Consider the following 23216-nt stretch of genomic DNA (forward strand, 5'->3'; position numbering starts at 1 on the left):
TGGGTGGTCGTTTGTATTCTACATGCAGGTATGGAGGAAAGGAAAGGCATCAATTGAATCAAAGAACTAAAGTGTGAAAGGCAAGGGAACTGGCATAGATCCAGTGAACAATAATTGAGGATGAAGCTTATCAACGTTTTTCGTATTCGGTGGTAGCAGGCACTGCATTCGACGCGAAAACTGGCAGCACCGACCAGTGTAGTTCTCCAGAACGTCGTATCTCTCAATCACCCCACACTCAAATCCCAGTCACATATACCGTCCAATCTGCATACTCGCTTGAGGCTGGCTGAACCAAACATCCCCTAGCCACAACAGGCATGGCATGTACTTTACCCAGAGTGCCGATTCCGTATCCAACAGCCTCGAACACTGACTATCTACCTACTGACTTGAGCAGCTAGGAAGTGGCAAAAGCTCATAGGGCTATTTAAAGTTTGGTTCAGATGATGTGCATAAATGAAGTATGCCGTTTCTTTCATATCTACTGTACCCCATCTCTTCTATATATCAGCCGCGCAGACCCTGAGATCTCGCCTTGCAAGCGAACCCCACCCATTTCTTTACTTTTCCAACAATAGCAATCCACCGAAAACAAAGCGGCAAAGACTCAAGATGCAGTACCGTTTTGTATCCATTATTGCTGCCGGCGTATTGGTTGGCATGACCAGCGCCGCACCCGTGCCTTCAGCTGAGGTTCGTCACAACCACATCATCACACCCTTCAACACACTAACAGACCCCAGACACAAACCTTGGGCAATGATCCAGCAAACACCATCGGACTAGGCAAGCCTTCCACGGTCATAACCTGGGGTAAGCGCGGCGACACGCCCACAAACCCAGACGACGTGCAGCTTGGGCGCCCCACGACGGAGATCATCTGGAGCAAAGACAAGAAACGCGGTGTCTCCTTCGGAACCCCAGAAGACATTTTTACCCTCGGCAAGCCCAACACTGTGGTGACGTGGGAGAAGAGAGACGAACCAGATACCATCGAGAACGGTGTACCAACGACAGTTGTAACGTGGGGAAAAGAGAAACGCGATGAGGTTGAGCAACCTGATACTATTGAGTTGGGTAAACCTACCACTGAGATTACGTGGGGAAAGAGAGACGTGACGACTGCTGCCGATCCTGCTGATACCATTGAGCTTGGAAAGCCCAGCACGGTTATCACATGGGGCAAGGAGAAGCGCAACGATCCTCCTGTGTTGAGTCAGCCGGATTCGGAGACAACGTGGAGTAAGCGTGAGGCGGCGAAGCCGAAGGACGTTTTCAAGCTGGGCAAGGCTACTACGGTGGTAACGTGGTCTTGAGTGTGTAAGTCGTTTATTGCCCTCGTTTAGAATCACAGCTAATGGTGCGATAGCTGACAAACAACCTGATCTTCCTGTTTAAGTTCGTAGAGTGTGAAGGTAAACTCCATCGTTTTAACTCCGCTGAGCTTGAAGCAGGGGTACAAAACCTTGATATCAGTATGGTTTTCTTATTTCCAGTTTTTCCAATATATCTTTCTCCAATAGCTCCTTGTGTTTAGAAGAATTTGTGACGCATGGTAGTGAGTGAAACTTGCTGAACGAGCCTGGACTAAGAAGCAAGGGTCAAAAAAGTGCATACGTGCTAACAGTACCATGGTATCGTCTACCACTTCTCAAAGTTCTGCTGGAGGTTGTGTAATCTTTGTCAAATGATCTCCATTGAGCTCCTTCATGATTTTGCCCAAGCCTTCATGACTATAGTCCTTCTCATTCCACATATCCTGTTCCATGTCAGTAAACACCCTGTTTCCAACAAAAAAAGATGCGCACAAAATGCGCCAACTATGACATTGAACGTACCTTATGATACCGCACCTTGCCCTCCTGATCAAGGGTCAAAGTAATCAGACTGTTGACCTTCTTCGAGATAGGCATTGGCTTGGGTGTGTATTCTTGCTGCAGCTTGAAGATAATTTCATCTGGCTTCGACGAAAGCACTTCCGTCTTGATTGTCCGGCTACTCTTCATGAGTTTAGGAATGCCTATCATCTGTCAGCAAAGCGCATCGTCCGCGCTGCGCATCTCTGCGGTCAACTACTCACCATACCACTGGCCCGCGATTTTGTATCTTGTATCGCAGTAGCTCCAGGGATCGTCGTATATCGCTTCTTTGCCGTACACCATCATGTCGTCTTCGCTCGCGCTCCCGGAGTAGAGATTGCATATTGATTGTACAATCTTTTCTCGCTCTGGTCCTAGTTTGATCGAGTTCTCTGGGTGAGGCTCATAGTCGACGCCTGAAGAGCTGTTTTGCGACTCATCGGCGTTGTGTGTTAGAGCCACAGGGTCGGGTCGTTTTTCGAACTCGTCCTCGAGGTGCGATGCGAGAGTGTCCTTTCCGGATTTTCCTGTCACTAGGAGCGCCATATTGTGTTCGGAAAGAAGGTAGTTGGTCTAAGGCAGTTGCTTGTCTTGGGAACTGCTGCTTTTGATGGACGCAATATCTTGACGTCATGGCTAGTTGCGTTGACGTCCTCTCCACGGACCACACAAGACGCGCCTTAAGCCGCCCCATCATGGCCATGCCTCATAGATAATATGCATCACGCTTCGAAAAAAAAACTGGTTTCACAATCAAGACATGTTCAGAGTACCGTAGACGGTCTGCTATCAATCAATCTGAATCGAGGATTTCTGCACAGCCGCGTAGACTAGCAACATACTCCCGATGAGATAGGCTGTCGGCATTCAGCGCAGAGCGAGCGTACTTTAATACTCGCACCATCATGCGCTGCAACACCCTATGCAAGCACTCTACACCATCCTGGCCTGTCAAGCAGGTTTGTCCCTTCCACTCACCACTGACGTCGTACGGCGAAACATTATGTAGTCGATAAGCCGAAGGAACGAATGAATCCTAGCTGGAAGGAAGGATAATGCAGCCTACACAGCACGCATTGTGGCGAAATGTCATATATGCTCGGCAGCGTGAACAGATTGGTGACCTAGTAGATGACTTTCCCAGCAGGCAGTATGAGATTGTTGTTGGAACCAATCTCTCCATGGTAATGGTGATTCGGGCGAGCAATAAGTTTGATGCCTTCGTGGGCATTGTCCGGTGCTTCATCGTTCGGGATTGTGAATGTGAGCGCAGTCACGGGTTCGACCATGAGCAGCATGCCACCCAGCAAGCCTGACATCCTGTAGACAAAGCATATAGGACCGCTGATAATGGTCGGATCAGCACCGGATGTCGAGTCTCGGTATGCGTTGGGGTGCCATTGAAGACCATCAGCGGTTGTGAAGCCCTTGGAGCGGATAGAATAGACGCTTCATCTCCACCACGATGCATCTTAGCAGGTTACGACAGCCATGATTCGTGTAAACGCTCGAAGGAGGTAGGTCGTACCGGCGGTGCGCGGAGGCGCTTGAATGTGCGTGGGATGGAGTAAGTATTAACCTGGAAACAAACGTGTTAGCATTCAATGTCTAGATCAGCAGGCGTCTGGCCACGTACCCTTTCGATTCTTACGTCTTTACCGCTCCCACTTGGTCCCGCTCGCGTGGCATTGCTCATTATTGACAACGTACCGCCGCAATTTGGCATTTGAGAGGTTAAGGATTTGAAAAAAGACACGCCCGATATAGTGCGGCTGCTGCTGAGAGTCCTAAGCGGAAAACCTGTCGTCGCTAGGCGCAGGCATGCACTGCGTGCTGCGGTGGGTGAAGGGGTTGCAATTGCCATGACGGTAGGAAAGACGTCACGCCACTTGTCAACGCCATGTTTCCATCCTCATTTTTTGACACAGAAATCGTGCCCTTGAGGTGGAAAATCAGTCCATCCCCTCAGAGATGATGGGGAGTCGTTTCATGATGCGGAGAAGTTGTTGTCTAGGGTCGTCTGGAGCTGGAGCTGCCTGCTAGCCTGTGGAGGCTTCACATGCCAAGGCAGTGCCGCAAAGATCGCCATGACTAATGCGAGATTTCGATCTCACGTCTGAACAAGTTATGTGAAACAAACCAAGCTTCCGCAAAACGCCCGTTTGATTAGCTTTTCCCACGTTGCTCTAGTCTCTGACTCTCTGCACCGCGAATAAGATTGCGATACAAGCTCGCGTGGTGGAGCTCGGGTCAATGTGATGCGATCCTTCTGGCTTGGACCTGCTCCTCATAAACAGTTCTGCGCTCGCTGCGCGACCGCATCTCTTGTGCGTACAGGTTCCCATTTGCAGCTCAATTCAGCCTTGCATAAATGATGCGCTGCGACATTCGTGTGGGGCAAACAAAGCTAATGCCAAGGACGGTTTGACGTTCACAGCCCACGGGTTTACCATGTTTGACATGTCTATATGAGAGCGCGACGCGTATAACATCTCTTGGCTTCGTCGTACAGTCTTACCAACACCGTCATTAGATTGTTCCCGCTCTTCAGTCCGTTGAAAATGTAGCGATGGCTTCATTTCGGGCGCTTGGTAGGACGGTTGCTTCGGCGCCGAAGCGTACTCATCCAACCAACTTTCCCACCAAATGGCACACTCCGGAAGTCCGCAAGACGGTAATGTATACTTCACATATAAGACCAGCCATGTGCGCGCTCTTGTAGACCGTAGAGCACTAGTTCTTACATACATTCCATACCACACTCGTTATCAAATCGACTCACCATGGGTCTTCGTCACTCTTTTGAGCCCCAAGGCGCACTCCGCCTTTTTTCAAACATTGTTCTCGCTGGTTCTCTTCTCTCCAGTGCTCTAGCCCAGGATGACAGCACCAGGCTCCGAGATTGCTTGACCAGCACTAGCATTCTGCCCTCCCTAGCCTCCTTTTCTGACGCTGCAAACTGGGAGACCGTTACCGCTCCATGGGCTCGACGGTTCAACCCTGAGCCAGCTGCTGTTGTTGTCCCCCGTAACAGGGATGAAGTGGCTGCTGCTTTAGCTTGCGCTGTTGAGGCTGGCGTAAAGGTTTCGCCACTGAACGGCGGACATTCCTATGGAGCCTATGGTCTCGGAGGTGTCGACGGAGCACTTGTGATCAACATGGAGCGCTTCACCGAAACCTCTTTTGACCCGGCCAAGAACCTGTTCACGTATGTCTTATCAACGCCAGGATCCAGATTTATTTAACTGACAATCACAGCTACGGTGGAGGTAGCCGTGTTGGACCGGCCGCAACATGGCTCTGGGAGAACCATGGACGCCATTTCCCTCACGTCCGAGCCAACTGGGTCGGTCTCTCCGGCTCGTCCATTGGTGGTGGCTTTGGTACTACCAGCCGTTTCCTCGGCACTCCGATGGACAATCTTGACAGCGTTGAAGTGATGCTGTACAACGGCACCATCGTGACTGCCTCCCGCACGGAGAATCCCGAGCTCTTCTTTGTTATCCAAGGTGCTGGCTCATCCTACGGTATCCTTCTGTCTCTGACTACCCGTACCTGGAAGCCAGAGTTTGAAATCGCCACAAACTTCACAATCTCGCTCGGTGCTGTGGACATTGACACTGGTGTCCAAGCCTTGATGGATATTCAAGAGTGGGCCATGACCGAAGCCCCCGATACATTCGCTCTGCGATGGCAGCTTGCAGGCGAGTGGAACGGCAGCGGTTACTTCTACGGTAACCCTGATGAGTTCGATGCCCTTTTCGCTGGCCTCGTCGAGCGCCTCCCCAATACCACTGTTACTACCAAAACCACTGCGGACTTCTGGGCCATGGAAAACTTTGCCGCCCCCTTGCTCAACGGAACTGCCGACACCTTCCCTCCACGCAGCATGTACTTGCAAGCCCTTGTCCTCCGCAAGGATCAGCCTTTCACATTTGAGTCTGCCAAGGCACTGTACCAATACACCACCCTCGCCTTCAACCGCACTGACCTGACCAAGTTTGGCTTCTTGGACCTTTGGGGCGGTGTCTCCCGCGACGTCGATGATTCCAAGCAAGCCATGGCCTACTCTAACAACCAGTGGCTCATCCGATGGGAGGGACGTCTCGCCAATGGCCTGACTCAGTGGCCTGCTGATGGCATTGAGTACATGCAAGCTGGTTTCAGGCCGTTCCAGGAGCAACTGAAGAAGGAGGGTGTACCGCTTAGGGGATTCGTCAACTACCGCGACACTGAGCTTCCGCTGGAGGAGTGGAGCGTCCGACTCTACGGTGACAACTTTGAGAAAATGAAGAGGATCAAGGCCGAGTTGGACCCCCAGGGAGTATTTACCACCCATGCGCAGAGCATTCCTTCATCGTGAGTAGTCCTCGGCTAGTTTTCGATGGCACCCATTGATGAGAGGCAGGAATGTGTGATAGATTGAGAGGAGAAAGGAAGTTGTGTAGATATTCCAAAGAAATAGCTGTGAATACATTTGTTAAAAGGTTGAACAGTTCCACTTCATGCACTGGTGCTGAATGTTGTATCTTTTGATTGGTGTGTCGGCAGTACCGCCTCGCAGAGCTGGCATGTCTTTCAATCGATTGCAAATTATATACAAGAAGCTGTGTTACCTTGATCCACGCATCACGTCGTAGGTAGCAACCATCAGCGGTGACGACTTAACAAGTCAGGTCAAAAAACGGCGTGTTGTTCTCCTTCGGGGTGATGGCGAAGGACAAATCAGTTTGGGCAGTGTTCGCATCCTTCAGAGTGTACCAGAAGGTGTTGCGCGTGCCGAAGAGCGAGCAGCCGACTTCATCCCAGTAGCGCTTGGCATTCTCGAGAGAAGCAACAGCAGCGCCAGAGTTAGGACCAACTACACAGCAGTCAGCATCATGATGTTCAAGCACCAGTTTGGAATTTTAACTTACTTCGTGGCCATCCGGTCTCGGTGACCCACACGGGCTTCCCACCAGACACACCCTCAGTCTGTCCTACAGCGGTGAAAAAGTTCTCGCGTGCTTGGTCGATGGAGTTGGGCTTGGTAGTTTCAAAGTATGGGAAAGAGTTGTGTCCAAGCCAGTCGACAGTATTAATAACACCGCGGTTCTCAGGTAGGACCCAAGCAGTCCATGTGTCCACATGACCAATAGGCTTGCCTTCGAGTGCAGTGCCACGGATCCAGTCGCGCATCCAGCCAATGTAGCCCTCAATCTCAGCACCAGTTGCACCAACACCAGCATTGCTTTGCACACCCTGTGGGCTACTGCGGTACAAGTCTTCAGATCCTACGCTGATGCCAATGATCTTGTCGGTGAAAGCGCTACCAAGGTCCCTCGCACCTCGAATCAAGGCGCTGAGCTCATTCTCGTAGGCAGCACGTCCGGCACTGGCCCAGAGACCAACGAGAATCTGCGTGTCGGTATCTATGGCCGCTTGGAAGGCAGAGATAGGGTCTGCTGCTGTGCCGCACTGAATTGAAGTGTACAGGCGTGCTGTGTTGAAGCCTGAAGCTCCGGATAAGCTCTTCGCCTCATTGAAGAAGCGCACGAAGTCGTTGTATCCGCGACATGAGCCATCAGCGTTGGTGGCGCCGTAGTTGAAGCCCTTGCTTTGCGCGAAGGCGGTAGATGCCAAGGCGACGATCGAAGCAGCTTTTGCCCACATTGCGAGAGATTAAAAGATAAGTATTAGGCCGACTTGAAAGATACCAAAGTGATGTGCTTGCAAATGAATGGGAAAGTATCGACGATTTATGGGAACAGGGAGCCGGGGTTTAAAATAGAATGTTTGCCCCTGCGCATCATCAGTGGCTGCATGCCAACCTAAATGACGTGTTGAGGCTCGTACTTTTCTTTGCCAAGAGCTGTTGAATGGCGATCATCCGAATGCAACGCTGGGCAAAAAGTTAGGCAGCGTGCGGCTCTGCAGAACAATCGCAACAACGTTCGTCTTTGCCAACTGAACAAAGATGATGTATCGTGACGCATAGTGTCGTGCGCGTGTATCTGAGAGTATTGATCCTCGACAAGTCGAGCAGGACCGTTGCTAGCTAGGTAGTCCTGGTGCTGGGCTGAACAGCTTCGGAAACAGCTGTCGCCGTGTGGCATGCATGACGGCACAAATAGCAACGATATCTCGGCAGTCAATTCAGACGTGCGTTGGTCTCGAACACGCGGTGTGGTGAAGATACGGTCAAGCTACAGCTGCCCAGACGGATGATGTGGGGTAGAATTCTTAGCAACGCGAGAACCACGGACCACGTTTACGTGGCCGGCAATTTCCTATCGCCCCTGATAGCTCCACGGTCTTCGCTAATCATAAAATATATATAAGTAGGTACAGGAACAGAGTAGAGCTATTATAGGAAAGATAAAATAAATTCCTCTAATAAGGATTTACTTAAAGTAAAGATAAACAACTACTAAGGTATTTTTTTTATCGTAAGCTATGCTATATAAATAAGGGTATAATTAAGATAAGCTCTTTACTAACTTATAATTATAAATATATAAGTAAAAGTAAGGCTATAAGTTTATTTAAATAACTATAATACTAGATATCTTTTAACGTAATCTATAGGCGAGCTAGCTATACGTCTAAGTTATATACCTATACTAAGACCCTACTAAAACTATAACTATCTATAATTATAATTTTTTGTTTTCTGCAAGTAGGGGGGTATTATTAAAATAAAACTTTAAAAAAGTAAAAAGTAGCTATCCCTCTACTTATTAGTTATAAAAGTAAATAAAAAAGATAAAGTAATAACGCGATTTAAAAGCTAGACTAATTAGTATTTTATAGTAGTAAAGCTCTAACGTCTATACATAAAAACTAAAGTTAAAAAAATTTGCTAAAGGTAACTAAAAAAGACACCTATTAGAAACCTTAGTAGAGGTCTAATAGGGATTACTAGTATTAGCTAGTAATATAATTATAATGTGTTATAAAGGGAAGAGGATATAGTATCTTTACTATAATTAAGCTTACCTAGAATTTTATATATTTCTATAAAAACCTAGCTACTTCTAACCTTTATACTAATACTAACTTACTTTAAGTATCCTACTATATATAATTAAATTATACTATATATAAATACTATATATCCCTTAAGGTAACTTATTATAGCTATCTAGCTAGGCTAGTATACCCTCTCTAGTAAGGAGCCCCTTCACCTATTAAATATAAATAATATAAGCCCTACTACTATATATACTAAGGAGCTAAATCTAGTAGTTAGTAAGAAGCTAGAGAAGTAAATACCTCTAATACTCTAAATCCTTAGTAATAGTAAATCTATTAGCTAGTACCTTATTAAGAGGTCTAGGGTTAGTAATATTATAATAAAAGTAACCTATAAGTAGACTAGAATATAGTATCTAAAGAGGGTTATAAAGTATAAGGAAATTATCTATACTAACACCTACTACCTTATTAATCTCCTTATATTTAGCTACCTTACCTACCTAACCTTTAGTAAGTAGAGTAAAGAGACTAAGAGATAGCTATACTACTAAGCTATTAATATTAAAAGAGCGCTTAAAGACTAGTATCTTAGGCTTAAGGAGAGGGAGTTTAAAGAGATACTATAAGGATAAGAGAATAAGGCGTAGGCTATACTACTATTAATATTCCTCTAACTAAAGCTAATTATTAAGTAGTAGTAGTAGCTACACTATAAGTAGCTAGTTAGTTATTCTTAGGAGGGGGTAGAGGTAGTAGTAGTAGAGGTAGTAGTAGTAGTAGTAGTTATAAAGGGTAGATATAGTAAAGGATAGTAGAGGATAGTAGAAGATAGTAGGGGATAGTATATAAGTTAGAAAGTTACTATAAATTATCTTATCTCTAGTAAGTATATAATACTATTATATATCTTTAGTATCTAGTATTTATAATATACTATATATATACTAGTAGTACTAAATATAAGTATAAGCTTATAGTTACCTAGTTAGCACTTTATTTTAAAAAAAGTCTCTAAATATACTATAATAATAAAAAAAGTCTATAAAGGCTAAAGCTAGATCTATAATTATATAGTAGTATTATAGTAGAGTATTTTATTACTAATTCTCTATTAGGAATAGGTACTTAATATAGTAAGTAGATATAGAAATATAAAAAGGAGTATATATTATAGTTATTATCCTATAGCTAAATACTATTTAGCTAGTTTCTATAAGGCCTCTTTTTCTTATACTACCCCTAAGCCTAATAGTTCTTTAACTACTTATACTTCCCTTAGTTTCTCTACTATAGTATATAAAACTATAATTAGCCTTAGCCCTTATAGACTTTTTTTTTTATAATTATAGTATATTTAGAGTATTTTTTTAAGATAAAGTATTAACTAAGTAACTATAGGCTTATATAAGCCTATATTTAGTACTACTAATATATATATAGTATATTATAAACGCTAGACACCCCCCCCTAGGCCTTAGGGATAGGGCCTATAGTATTATCTTATATTATATTACTAAGAAATTTTAAAACTAAGCCTAAATAGTCCTAGTATATCTAGAAGTCTCTTTTTACTTATAATACCTTTCTATCTACTCTACCTATATTATACCCTACTTAGCTTTAGCCTTTATAGACTTTTTTTATTATTATAGTACGTTTAGAGACTTTTCTTAAGATAAAGTACTAACTAGGTAACTCTAGGCTTATATAAGCCTATATTTAGTACTACTAGTATATATATAGTATATTATAAATACTAGATACTAAAGATATATAATAGTATTATATACTTACTAGAGATAAGATAATTTATAGTAACTTTCTAACTTATATACTATCCCCTACTATCTTCTACTATCCTCTACTATCCTTTACTATATCTACCCTTTATAACTACTACTACTACTACTACCTCTACTACTACTACCTCTACCCCCTCCTAAGAATAACTAACTAGCTACCTATAGTATAGCTACTACTACTACTTAATAATTAGCTTTAGTTAGAGGAATATTAATAGTAGTATAGCCTACGCCTTATTCTCTTATCCTTATAGTATCTCTTTAAGTTCCCTCTTCTTAAGCCTAAGATACTAGTCCTTAAGTACCCTTTTAATATTAACAGCTTAGTAGTATAGCTATCTCTTAGTCTCTTTACTCTACCTACTAAAGGGAAGGTAGGTAAAGAAGCTAAATATAAAGAGATTAATAAAGTAGTAGGTATTAGTAAAAATAATCTCCTTATACTTTATAACCCTCTTTAGATACTATATTCTAGTCTATTTATAAGTTACTTTTATAATAATATTACTAACCCTAAACCTCTTAATAAAGTACTAGCTAATATTTTAACTATTACTAAAGATTTAGAGTATTAAAGGTATTTACTCCTCTAGCTCTTTACTAACTACTAGATTTAGCTCTTAGGTATATATAAGGCTTATATTATTTATATTTAATAAGTTAAGGGGCTCCTTACTTAAGAGAGTATACTAACTTAGCTAAATAGCTATAATAAGTTACCTTAAAAGATATATAGTATTTATATATAGTATAATTTAATTATATATAGTATAATTTAATTATATATAGTAAGATACTTAAAGTTAATATTAGTATAAAGGTTAGAAGTAGTTAAGTCTTTATATAACCTTCTCTTAGTTATAGTAAATATACTATATCCTCTCTCTCTTTAATAATATATTATAATTATATTACTAGTTAATAGCTAGTAATCCCTATTATACTCTCCTAAGGTTTAATAAATATCTTTTTTTAATTACTTTTAGTAAATTTTTTTTAACTTTAGTTTTTATATATAGATGTTAGAGCGTTACTACTATAAAATACTAATTAGACTAGCGTTTAAACTATATTATTACTTTTTCTTTTTTTATTAACTTTTATAACTAATAAGTAGAGGGATAGCTACTTTTTACTTTTCTAAAGTTTTATTTTAATAATACCCCCCTACTTATAGAAAATAAAAAATTATACTAAATATTATCTACTTACCTTAGGGTTTATAGTCCTTATATCTAAATTCTATTTAGTAATACTACTATAGTAGGCGTTATAAGGGTTTTTTTTCTTAAAATATTATCCTAGGCGTTTATTTAGCCTTTATAATAAATAATAAGTAGTAATTTCTTAAGCTAGTAGTTTAGTTAATAGTATTTATCTATAAATTCTAATATACTAACCTAGTACTTTAACTAAAAGTAATAGAGTTTTTACTATTTAAACCTAAGGATAAGGTTTAATAGATATTTTATTTTAGTTACCTTTACTAAAAATATTTTAACTTTAGTTTTTATATATAGATATTAGAGCTGAACTACTATAAAACGCTAATTAGTCCTATATCTAAACTATATTATTACTTTACCTTTTTTATTAACTTTTATAACTAATAAGTAGAGGGATAGCTACTTTTTATTTTTTTTTAAGTTATATTTTAATAATACCCCTATACTTATAGAAAATAAAAAATCTTAAACCTAAAGACTAGATTAAATAACTTATAGGAGTTTATATTATAAGCTATTCTTTATTTAATATAAAGATCTATTTATAGAAAGACTTAGATATAATAAGTAATAGATTCTAATAGTTTACTATTATAGCTACTATAAAGAACGTGTTTATTTAAATAATAAATATACTAGTAAAAGATATAAGTATAATACTATTAAAAGATACTATAATAAATTATAGTAAAGGTATTTTTCCTAAACACCTAGTTTTACTATATATAGCTATATATAATTTAATAATAGATAGGTTAAAACTAAAGCCCTAAACTTTAAGTAGTTCTAGATAGTTATAGTAACGTTAGGAAGAAGAGGAGTTAAAGTAGAAAAGGAGTTTTTTAGTTAATAACTATAGTTTATAGCTTACCTCTAGGCTTCTAACTATAGTACTTAAGGCTATAGAAATATTTAAGTAACTACTTTTCGAATTTATATTTCTTAACTTCTACTTTAATACTCTAGCCTAAAGCTTACTACTAAAGAGAAATATCTTCTTTAATACTATATACCTTATAACCTATAATCACGTTATAGGCGTTAAACAGCTATTCCTAGAGTTATAGATAGTACTTAACGTTAATACTAATATAGACGTAAAGCACTAGTATACTAAGGATTCAATTAGCTTAAATTAAAATAATCTTAAGCCTTATAGTATCTTAAGCCCCTTCCTAAATACCTACCTCTCCTCTCTTAACTTTTTAGATAATACTACTAAGGACTAATATAAAATTCTCTTTTATATAGATAGCCTATTTACTATAACTCTTATTTACCTAGGTAGTATTACTTTACTAGCTAGTACTAGGATAAATATAAAAGTAAAGTTATCTATTACTATAGAGTAGAACGTTTGTATTAAGAAGCTAAGTAATATAATAGTAGCTAAGGGTACGCTTATAATAGAGTCCGAAGCGTATATTAAGATAGTTATAAGTAGAGACTATAATAGATAGCTATAGTAGGTCCTTAGCTAGCTTATCCCTATCTTATAATTATATTAAGTAGGGATAGCTAATAATTAATTTAATAATAATAATAATAATATAGGAGGCTTAGGATATAGTATAATAGGACTTATTAGGTGCGTAGTAGCTATAGAGGAGTTTAGGTAATAGTACTACTAATATATAGGCTTTATAGCCGCTTAAAGGGAATTATAATCGTAATTATAATCATAATTATAACTATAACTATAACTATAACTATAACTATAATTATAATAGCGGTGGTGCTGCTTACGCTCTTAAAATATAATTACTATAATATAATAGGGCTTCTACTTAATCTCTAGGTAGTGTTAGTAGTAATTGTAATAGTAGGGATATTAAGGCGGTATAGGGCGTGATGTAGGGGATAGATAGAGAGGTGTTATAGGTAAAAAGAGACTTCTAAATACGCTAGGATAGTTTAGGCTTAGTTTTAAAATTTCTTAGTAACGTAATATAAGATAATACTGTAGGCCCTATCCCTAAGGCCTAGGGGGGTAAAGAACGTGTTTAATAAGGGGAATTAGCTAAAAAGTATAGATTTAATTAAGAAACTTCTAGGTAATAAAATTCTAATTAATACTATTATTAGCTAATAAATAGTAGATTTAGCCTTAGCCTTTATAAACTTTTTTTTTATTATTATTATAGTACGTTTAGAGACTTTTTTTAAGATAAAGTACTAACTAAGTAACTATAGGCTTATACTTATTTAAATAATAAACGTACTAGTAAAAGACATAAGTATAATACTATTAAAAGATACTATAATAAATTATAGTAAAGGTATATTTCCTAAATACCTATTTTTACTATATATAGCTATATATAGTTTAATAATAGATAGGTTAAAACTAAAGCCCTAAACTTTAAGTAGTTCTAGAGAGTTATAGTAATATTAAGGAGAAGAGGAGTTTAAGTAAAAGAGGAGTTAAAGTAGAAGAGGAGTTAAAGTAGAAGAGGAGTTAAAGTAGAAGAGGAGTTAAAGTAGAAGAGGAGTTAAAGTAGAAGAAGAGTTTTTTAGTTAATAACTATAGTTTATAGCTTACCTTTAGGCTTATAACTATAGTACTTAAGGCTATAGAAATATTTAAGTAACTACTAACTCTTTAAATTTCTTTTTCTTAATTTCTAATTTAATACTCTATCCTAAAGCTTACTACTAAAGAGAAATACCTTCTTTAATACTATACGCCTTATAATATATAACTACGTTAAGGGTGTTAAGTAGCTATTCTTAGAGTTATAGATTATACTTAATATTAATATAGATATAAAGTACTAGTATACTAAGGATTAAATTAGCTTAAACTATAATAATCTTAAGCCTTATAGTATCTTAAGCCCCTTCTTAGATACCTACCTCTCCTCTCTTAACTTATTAGATAATACTACTAAGAACTAATATAAAATTCTCTTCTATATAGATAGCTTATTTACTATAACTCTTATTTACTTATATAGCGTTACTTTACTAGCTAGTACTAGGATAAATATAGAAGTAAGGTTATTTATTACTATAGAGTAGAATATTTATATTAAGAAGCTAAGTAATATAATAGTAGCTAGGGGTATACTTATAATAGAGTAAGAGGTGTATATTAAGATAGTTATAAGTGTAGACTATAATAAATAGCTATAGTAGGTCCTTAGCTAGCTTATCCCTATCTTATAATTATATTAAGTAGGTATAGCTAATAATAATAATAATAATAATAATAACGTAGGAGGCTTAGGATATAGTATAATAGGAGCTAGATACGTAGTAGCTATAGAGGAGTTTAGGTAATAGTACTACTAATATATAAGCTTTATAGCTACTTAAAGGGAATTATAATTATAACTATAACTATAACTATAATTATAATAGTAGTAGTACTTACGCTCTTAAAATATAATTACTATAATATAATAGAGCTTCTTAATCTCTAGGTAGTATTAGTAGTAATTATAATAGTAGAGACGTTAAGGTAGTATAGGGCGTAATATAGGGGATAGATAAAGAGGTATTATAAGTAAAAAGAGACTTCTAAATATACTAAGATAGTTTAGGCTTAGTTTTAAAATTTCTTAGTAATATAATATAAGATAATACTATAGGCCCTATCCCTAAGGCCTAGGGGGGGTAAGAACTATTATAGAACTAAACGTCTAGTATTATACGCTACTAACGTAGAGTCTTATTTTTTAGTTAGTTAATAAGGTTATGTACTAAGTCTTAGATACTAATAGGAGCTTATTAGGCTATATTAAGAATATCTTACTTAGCTAATACTAGCTCTTAGTTTAATATTATAATATATTACTCTTTATTAAGTAGTTTAGATATATCTCCTACTCTAAGATTACTAAAATTAAATAATAAACCTAGGGTTATTAGAGGTAAAGTTTACTATAAGGAAGGAGGTATTATTACTAACGCTTTACCCTTATCCTTATTCTTATTTTTATTCTTTAGAGCTATTTATTACTATTCCTTTAGTAATATAGGGTACTTTAGTATATAGAACTAAGTGCGCTAGTAAGTAATTAGGTATAGGAAGTTTTTTATACTACTTCTAGCTACTACTCTTATAGTTTAAATATTTTATATATAATTAAGTTAAGTATAAAGAATAGTTTAAAAGAAAGAGAAGGAGATTAGGAGCTTAAAGCTAAGAGGTATTACTTTTATCTATCTTATAGTAGTATATTTATAGCTTCCCTAGCTAATATTACCTAGGTAGTAATATAAGTAAAGGTAAAAGAGTATATAAAAGTAAAGGTAAAATAATAGTATATAACTATAGGCGCGTATACTATAGAGGGGTTCTCTACCTTTATATTCTTCTTTAATTAGAACTAATAGCTAATTATTAGGGGCTATAAGTTAGCTTATTACTAAGGCTATAGATTCTAGGTTTATAACTCTTAGTAGAGGAAGAAAGAAGGAAGAAAGGAAAGATATATTCTATTTATATAGTACTAAGACTACGCTTAGACGCTACTTAGTAGCTAGTTATAGAAGTTTTACTTTATATAATAAAGATCTAAACTAAGTATTATTATTTTCTTCCTCTCTATTCCTAAGGTAGTATTATAAATACGCTTAAGTTATTATTTTCTAGTATCTAAAGAGATTTATAATATATTATTATATAGCGTATAGTCTATAATATATTCTAGTAGTTAGGGTATAGAATCTAGGTTAAAGCTTATAAACCTAAATTCTATATTTTAAGGGTATAAATAATTAGTATTATCCTAAATTAATAAAGGAGTACTTAGAGGTATTAAAGTACTACTAAAAGCTACTCCCTCTCCCCTTCCTAGAAAGATAGACTATCCTATAGTCTATTTAGATACTAAGGAGGCGTTAGAGTTAGATCTAGAGTTAGAATTTCCTTAATCTTATATATATACCTATTATTCTTCTTCTATTAGATGTTTAGTAATAACTACTCTAAAGACTATCCTATTATCCTTTTATTATATAGTAAGTTATATTAATAGTCTATAGTCTTAGGGTAGTAATCCTTTAGTATCTAGAATAACTAGAATATCTAATATAATACTACTATTTTCCTAGTACCTTAGATTCTATAATTTTATATTACCTCTATCTTCTTCTATAATATTATTTTTAAGACGCTAGTAAAAGAGTTTTAGCCTTTTTCCTTATATAGTATATAGGAAAATAGTACTATTAAGGTCTTCTAGGTAGTAGGTTCTATAGTTAGGCCTTACTTCTTATACTCTATATAGTCCTAGCTATCTTATATTAAGTTTTTAATCTCTTAATATATTAATTTTACGTATTAAATTCTAAAGAAGTACTAGGTCTCTAGGTATAATATCTTCTTAGTAAATTTCTTTTATATTATCTTAATATTCTTTCTTAGCTATATATATAGTTAGTATAGGCTATAGCTTCCTTAGTAAACTAATCTCTAAGATCTAACTATATTACTTAAATTATAAGTAACTATACCTAATCTTTAACTTACTAGAATAGTAAAGTCTACTATATTAGTAGTAATAGTTTAATTAGTAGGACTAGGTTCTAGCTAATAACTAACTAATATAAAGAATAGTTTATTTATTCTTTTATTAAAATTCTATTTATAAGAAGTACTATAAGAAGATTCTTAACTTATAAGCTTAAGAGTTTTACTAAAGTATTTATAATAGGCTTATATTTTCTTTTAATCTTACTTATTACTTATAGGTTATATACTAATAACTATATATAGTTAATCTTATAGGTTTTTACTAGATAGTTAACTACTTTAGTAAAGTCTAGTTTACTATCTACTATAAGTTTTCTTACTTTACTTTATTTATATATAATATCTTTATAAATAAACTTAGTACTAGTCTTAGACTAGTTATTTAATAGTATATAGGCTTTTAGCTATCTACTAAGATAGTCCCTTATAATAACTAAGTATTTCTTTCTAAAGTACTATAGTATAGAAACTATATTAATAGTAACTATTTCCTAGATTATAAAGCTATATATATTAGTAAGTATATCTACTATTCTTTTTAATAATCTTAGTTAATAATCTAAGTATATTACTAAACGTTTATAAATATAGTTATATATCCTATTCTACTAGTAATATTATATAAGTATTAAGTATACTATATTTACCCTATAATATCTAATCTATTAATAAATACTCTATACTATAGTAGATAATAAGTTAGGATTATCTATAACTCTCCTAATAGCTATATTATATAAGGTTTTCTTAAATAGTATTCTATCTTAGATAAAGAAGTTTAGGGCTCTCTTTTTCTATACCTAAAGCTCTTATAAGGTTATATCTCTTAGTATTTTTAAGTTTAATAAGAATTAAGTATACTATTTAGATATATTAATAAATTCCTACTAGAGTATTCTCCCCTTTAGTAATAGTAACGAAAGTATATTTATATTCCTAATTATATAATTATTAAATTCTTTAAAATTATCTTTAAGTTCTTTTAGTAGTTCCTATCCTTTTAGTTTTAAGTACTTTAAGAGAGTATCTACTACTATATTTTTCTTACCTAAGATATACTTAATATATAAATCCTAGAGTATAATATTTAATATTTATTTATTTATTACTAATCTTAGCTTATTTATAGAGGATCTATTAAGCTAGGTAATAAGAGTAGCTATATTAGTTTTAATAGTAAAGTATACTTTATATAGATATATTTAAAACTTCTTTAAGGCCTATAGTACTACCTTATATTCTAACTTTATAGAATACTATATTTATTCTTATACTAACTATAAGGTACTTTTAAATTAGACTAAGTAACGTTTACTATCTTCTTTAATTTACTTAATATATACCCTTACTCTATCTTAGCTAGTATCTATTATAAGGAATATTTTATTAGTAAGGATATCTAAATAATCTAAATTAACTAGTAATAGTACTAAAAGAATAGACTATTTTAAGGTATATATAGCTTTATCCTATTCCTTTAGCTATATAAACTCTATATCCTCTTAGAGGAGATAGAATAGGGGTTTTACTACTAGAGTAAAATAGTTAACCTAAATATAGTAGTATATATAAATACTTATAAATAATTAAACCTTTATATAGTTCTTATAAAGTAGCTAGTTTAAAATCTTATTAACTTTCCTAGTATTAGGGTACTAGCTATCTAGACTTACCTTATATCTTACTACTTCTAATTATTCTATAAGGAAGTAGTATTTCTTCCTATTTACTATACTTCCTACTTACTTAATATCTACTAGGACCTAATCTAGTTATTAGATATATTCTAGAATATACTATTATACTCTAAGGAAAGATTCTTCTCCTCTATAGTCTATTTTAGGTCCCCTAGAAGTAATATTATCTATAAATAGTATTATCTCTAGCTAATAGTCTTTTAGGATCTTTATTATTACTCTCTAAAAGGTAGTAACTAAATTTATAGTACCTATAACTATAGTATAAGATTAAATAAGGCTAATTAGTATTTAGAAAGCTATTATATCTTAACTATATAGGTAGAGAGTAATCTAGTTATAGCTAGAGAATAAGTCTATAAGAGATATAATCTTATAGCTAGTAAAGCGTTTAGAAAACTTATTAGTAGTAGGAGGGAGATTTACGTCTCTTATAGTAATACTATTAAGTTTTTATATATTACTAATCTAGTATACTCCTTTATCTTTCTTAGGGACTAAGTACTATAGGTTATAATATTAGCTATTATATCTTTCCTATATACCCCTATTTAATTACGCGTTAACTATTATAATTACTTCTAGTTTAAGGGCCTTTAGGACTATAAAGCTATATATCTACTATACTTTATATAGTATAGTCCTTATTTTATAGGGTAAGTAGATATTTAGGTAAATCTACCCTACCTCTTTAAATTACTATAATAGCGTACCTTCTTAATTATAGAGTATTTTAATTATTATATTATACTCTTATAGTATAAGCTATTCTCTAATATATAACTTAGTAATCCTTTCTATTATTAGATAGGTTCCTCTTAGAAATATAGTATAGCGCTATTTAAATAAGTAGTTATAAGGACCTAGATTAGAGTTTTAAATATTAATACGTAGGTATTAATATTTAATTACCCTCTCCTTCTAGTCCTTATATCTAAATTCTATTAGTACCTCTTATCTAAGAATATCTACTAGCTAGACCTTCTTATCTACTATTTTATATAGTATATATAATTTATTATTTCTTTAAATAAGAAGTAATTATTCTTAGTTTATAGATTCTTAGTTTTACTTACTTATAATTATATATTAACTAAGTTCTAGTAAACCCTCTAAGTCTTCTACTTCGCCTATAGCTATTATAAAGACTAGATTTATCTATTATATTTCACTTTAGATATCTTATTTACTAAAGATTATTCTATACTCTCTTAGTCTAGTAGTAGGATTAGACTATACTACTTTATAAAGATACTTTACCCTTACTACCTTAAGAGGATATTAATTACTATTTATAACTATATTAATTATACTTAATCCTAAGGACTTACTAATAAGTAGGTATACTTCCTTTATATTTATACCTACTACTTATTCTCTAAATCTTTATTATCTTTATAGGGTATTATCTATAATAGGTAATATAGTACTAGGTCTTATATAATAAAGACTATATTCCTAGTACTATCTTCTAAGAGTATCTTATATATAACTCTCCTAAAAGTATTATATTAAATAGTTATCTTTATATATATATACTAAGGACCTCCTAGTATTACTAATTAAGTAACGTTAGTAACTATTTAGAAGTTAGTAAGTATTATTACTAAACCTATTTATATAAGTATATTAAAAGCTATTCTAATAAAAGGATTATATATACTATTTACTAAGGTAACTCCTTAAGGCGCGTTACTAAGTTTATAATATATAAGTTTATATAGTATTTTTATAGCTCTAGCTACGCTAAGTTATAAGATATTTATCTAGGTACTAGTATTAATTAGGTACTTTATAGAGTTACTATTAATTATTACTTAGTATTTAGGTAAGCCTATTTATATATAAGTTTACTTATTTTACTAGTATATACTACGTACTACTTTAGTAGGGAGTACGTCTAGTTCCTTAATCTAAGTATTACCTCTTCTAGTAGCTTTATATTTAGTTTATATACCTAAATTATATAGATAAAGTATACTATACTTTTTACTACTATATATTATTATACTATAATAATTATATTCCTATATAGAAATATAGGTAGCTAGGTTTAGGTTAATAATAGCTAGCTAATTAGATTACGTAGTAGAATCTAGGTTATATCTAATAAACCTAGATTCTATACCTAACCTAATTTCTAATATATTAATACTTCTATTACCTTTAACTATCTCTATATCCTTATCTAAAAGGTTATATAGTTACTTTTCTAGTCCTTCTTAACCTATTAGGTTTATAATAGTAATACCTCTTACTTCTTAGTTAAGTAAGGCTATTAAGATATAGTTAAGGTCTATATAAAGTAATTCCTATAATCCTTCCTTAGGTAAAGTACTTATAAATTTTATAGTTTTCTTTTTATATTCTTATTATAGTTATTTTAGATCTATAGATATATTACTATTAATAGTTACTAACTAAGGTAGCTTAATAATAGAAAATAGATCCTCTTCTTACTATATTTCTTAGTATTTATATATAATATCTATTAGCTAAGAATCTATAATAGGATTATTAGAGACTATAAGGGTACTTTTATATAGCTCTCTAGTAATCTTATACTCTTTATTATTCTTAGTAGGTTTTCCTTATTTCTAGATATCTTTATTCCTTATACTATCTATATCTTATAATCTTACTCTATTCCTAGGTTTAGGGTATATTATAGCGTTAGCTATAGTAAGAGTTCTAAGAGTAGATTCTCCTCCTCCTAAGATAATATTTACTATATTAACCTTATCTATTTAATAGTCTATATTAGGTAGGTAGGGGTTAAATAGTTAATCTTAGAACTACTAGAATTAAAGTAATATATTATATTTCTCTTTATATTAGTCTAAAGAGGAGGTAATATTAACTAAAGCTATAAGGTTTCTTAGTCTAGTATACCTCTTAGCTAGATATAAGTCTCCTCCTAGAAACTTCTTAAGAATAATACTTAAAGCTAGCTAGTAAAGGATATTATTAGTAATATTAAAGTATTTTTTAATTTTAGTTTTTAGCTATTAGAGAATAAAGTTAAGAGGAACTAATCTTAGGATCTCTCTAAGTCTTATATATAAGGGGCTAAAGTAGTAAGTCTTATACTTAGTATTTAGGTCTTAGTTAAAGCTAATCTACCCTATCTTCTTTAGGTAATTATATAGGTTATAGTTCTTAACCTAATATCTTATCTTATTATATATATTATATTTAGCTTTAGCCTTTATAGACTTTTTTTATTATTATAGTATATTTAGAGACTTTTTTTAAGATAAAGCGCTAACTATATAACTATAGGCTTATATAAGCCTATATTTAGTACTACTAGTACGTACGTAGTGTATTATAAATACTAGATATTAAAGATATATAATAGTATTATACGTAGACTAGAGACTATAAGATAATTTATAGTAACCTTCTAACTTATATACTATCCCCTACTATCTTTTACTATCCTTTACTATATCTACCCTTTATAACTACTACTACTACCTCTACTACTACTACCTCTACCCCTTCTTAAGAATAACTAACTAGCTACCTATAGTATAGTTACTACTATCTAATAATTAGCTTTAGTTAGAGGAATATTAGTACTAGCGCTATCTACGCCTTATTCTCTTATCTCTATAGTATCTCTTTAAACTCCCTCTCTTTAAGCCTAGAATATTACTCCTCTAACGCCCTTTTAATATCCTTTATCTACTAGTATAGCTAGTTCTTAGTTTCTTAGCTAAAGGTACCTTATTTAAGAATAATAAGGTAGCTAAATATAAGGAGCCTATAGCTATAGCGGCCGTCTATATAAGCTATATATACTAGCTCCTCTAACTTCCTCCTAATCTACGTCCTCCTCTACCTAATAGCTACCTTTATAATAATATTACTAACACTAAAGATATTAACCTAAGAGGCCTTTCTATTCTAGAATAAGAAGTAGAACTTAGGTAATTACTTATCTAACTTATTAAGGACTACTCTAAGTAGCTCCTAAGTATATATAGGGTAGGTATATTACGTACTTATAGATATATTAATTAGTACCTATCTAGCTAGGGTTTTTAGGCTAGGCTAGAAGACCTCCTAGATAAGGATAAAGAGGAAATATATATATTTATATATAGTGCGATTTAATTATATATAGTAGGATACTTAAAGTAAGTTAGTATTAGTATAAAGGTTAGAAGTAGCTAGGTTTTTAT

At 34.1% G+C, this 23216-nt stretch overlaps 4 protein-coding genes across 4 annotated transcripts; 2 read left to right on the forward strand and 2 right to left on the reverse strand.

The window, feature by feature from the left end:
- Window positions 1-615: 615 nt before the first annotated feature.
- ACET3X_009567 (uncharacterized protein) lies at window positions 616-1401 on the forward strand (the record flags this gene model as incomplete). The annotated part of the gene is made up of 3 exons (XM_069456223.1): window positions 616-696; window positions 747-1245; window positions 1373-1401. 3 exons carry the CDS (start codon window positions 616-618, stop codon window positions 1399-1401), a joined length of 609 nt encoding a protein of 202 aa, XP_069302400.1.
- A 253-nt stretch (window positions 1402-1654) lies between these two features.
- Window positions 1655-3911, reverse strand: ACET3X_009568 (uncharacterized protein; the record flags this gene model as incomplete). Its single annotated transcript, XM_069456224.1, has 4 exons — window positions 3499-3911; window positions 2084-3441; window positions 1842-2023; window positions 1655-1762 (listed from the first exon to the last, which is right to left on the reverse strand). The coding sequence occupies exons 2-4, from the start codon at window positions 2406-2408 to the stop codon at window positions 1655-1657; spliced, it is 615 nt and encodes a 204-aa protein (XP_069302401.1). The 5' UTR covers window positions 2409-3441; window positions 3499-3911.
- A 102-nt stretch (window positions 3912-4013) lies between these two features.
- ACET3X_009569 (uncharacterized protein) lies at window positions 4014-6296 on the forward strand. The gene is made up of 4 exons (XM_069456226.1): window positions 4014-4189; window positions 4300-5070; window positions 5121-6221; window positions 6271-6296. Exons 2-4 carry the CDS (start codon window positions 4646-4648, stop codon window positions 6278-6280), a joined length of 1536 nt encoding a protein of 511 aa, XP_069302402.1. The 5' UTR covers window positions 4014-4189; window positions 4300-4645; the 3' UTR covers window positions 6281-6296.
- A 95-nt stretch (window positions 6297-6391) lies between these two features.
- ACET3X_009570 (uncharacterized protein) lies at window positions 6392-7578 on the reverse strand. The gene is made up of 2 exons (XM_069456227.1): window positions 6779-7578; window positions 6392-6723 (listed from the first exon to the last, which is right to left on the reverse strand). Exons 1-2 carry the CDS (start codon window positions 7512-7514, stop codon window positions 6527-6529), a joined length of 933 nt encoding a protein of 310 aa, XP_069302403.1. The 5' UTR covers window positions 7515-7578; the 3' UTR covers window positions 6392-6526.
- Window positions 7579-23216: the final 15638 nt, after the last annotated feature.

The sequence above is a fragment of the Alternaria dauci genome, chromosome 10 (assembly GCF_042100115.1).
Source record: "Alternaria dauci strain A2016 chromosome 10, whole genome shotgun sequence".
NCBI lineage: Eukaryota > Fungi > Ascomycota > Dothideomycetes > Pleosporales > Pleosporaceae > Alternaria > Alternaria dauci.

Excerpts from the sequence above, each read along its gene's own strand:
- ACET3X_009569 (XM_069456226.1), top strand. The coding sequence starts at position 4,646 with ATGGGTCTTCGTCACTCTTTTGAGCCCCAAGGCGCACTCCGCCTTTTT. Across the intron at positions 5,071-5,120 it reads CCGGCCAAGAACCTGTTCAC|CTACGGTGGAGGTAGCCGTG; the intron begins GTATGTCTTATC and ends TGACAATCACAG.
- ACET3X_009570 (XM_069456227.1), bottom strand. The coding sequence starts at position 7,514 with ATGTGGGCAAAAGCTGCTTCGATCGTCGCCTTGGCATCTACCGCCTTC. Across the intron at positions 6,724-6,778 it reads CGAGACCGGATGGCCACGAA|TTGGTCCTAACTCTGGCGCT; the intron begins GTAAGTTAAAAT and ends ACTGCTGTGTAG.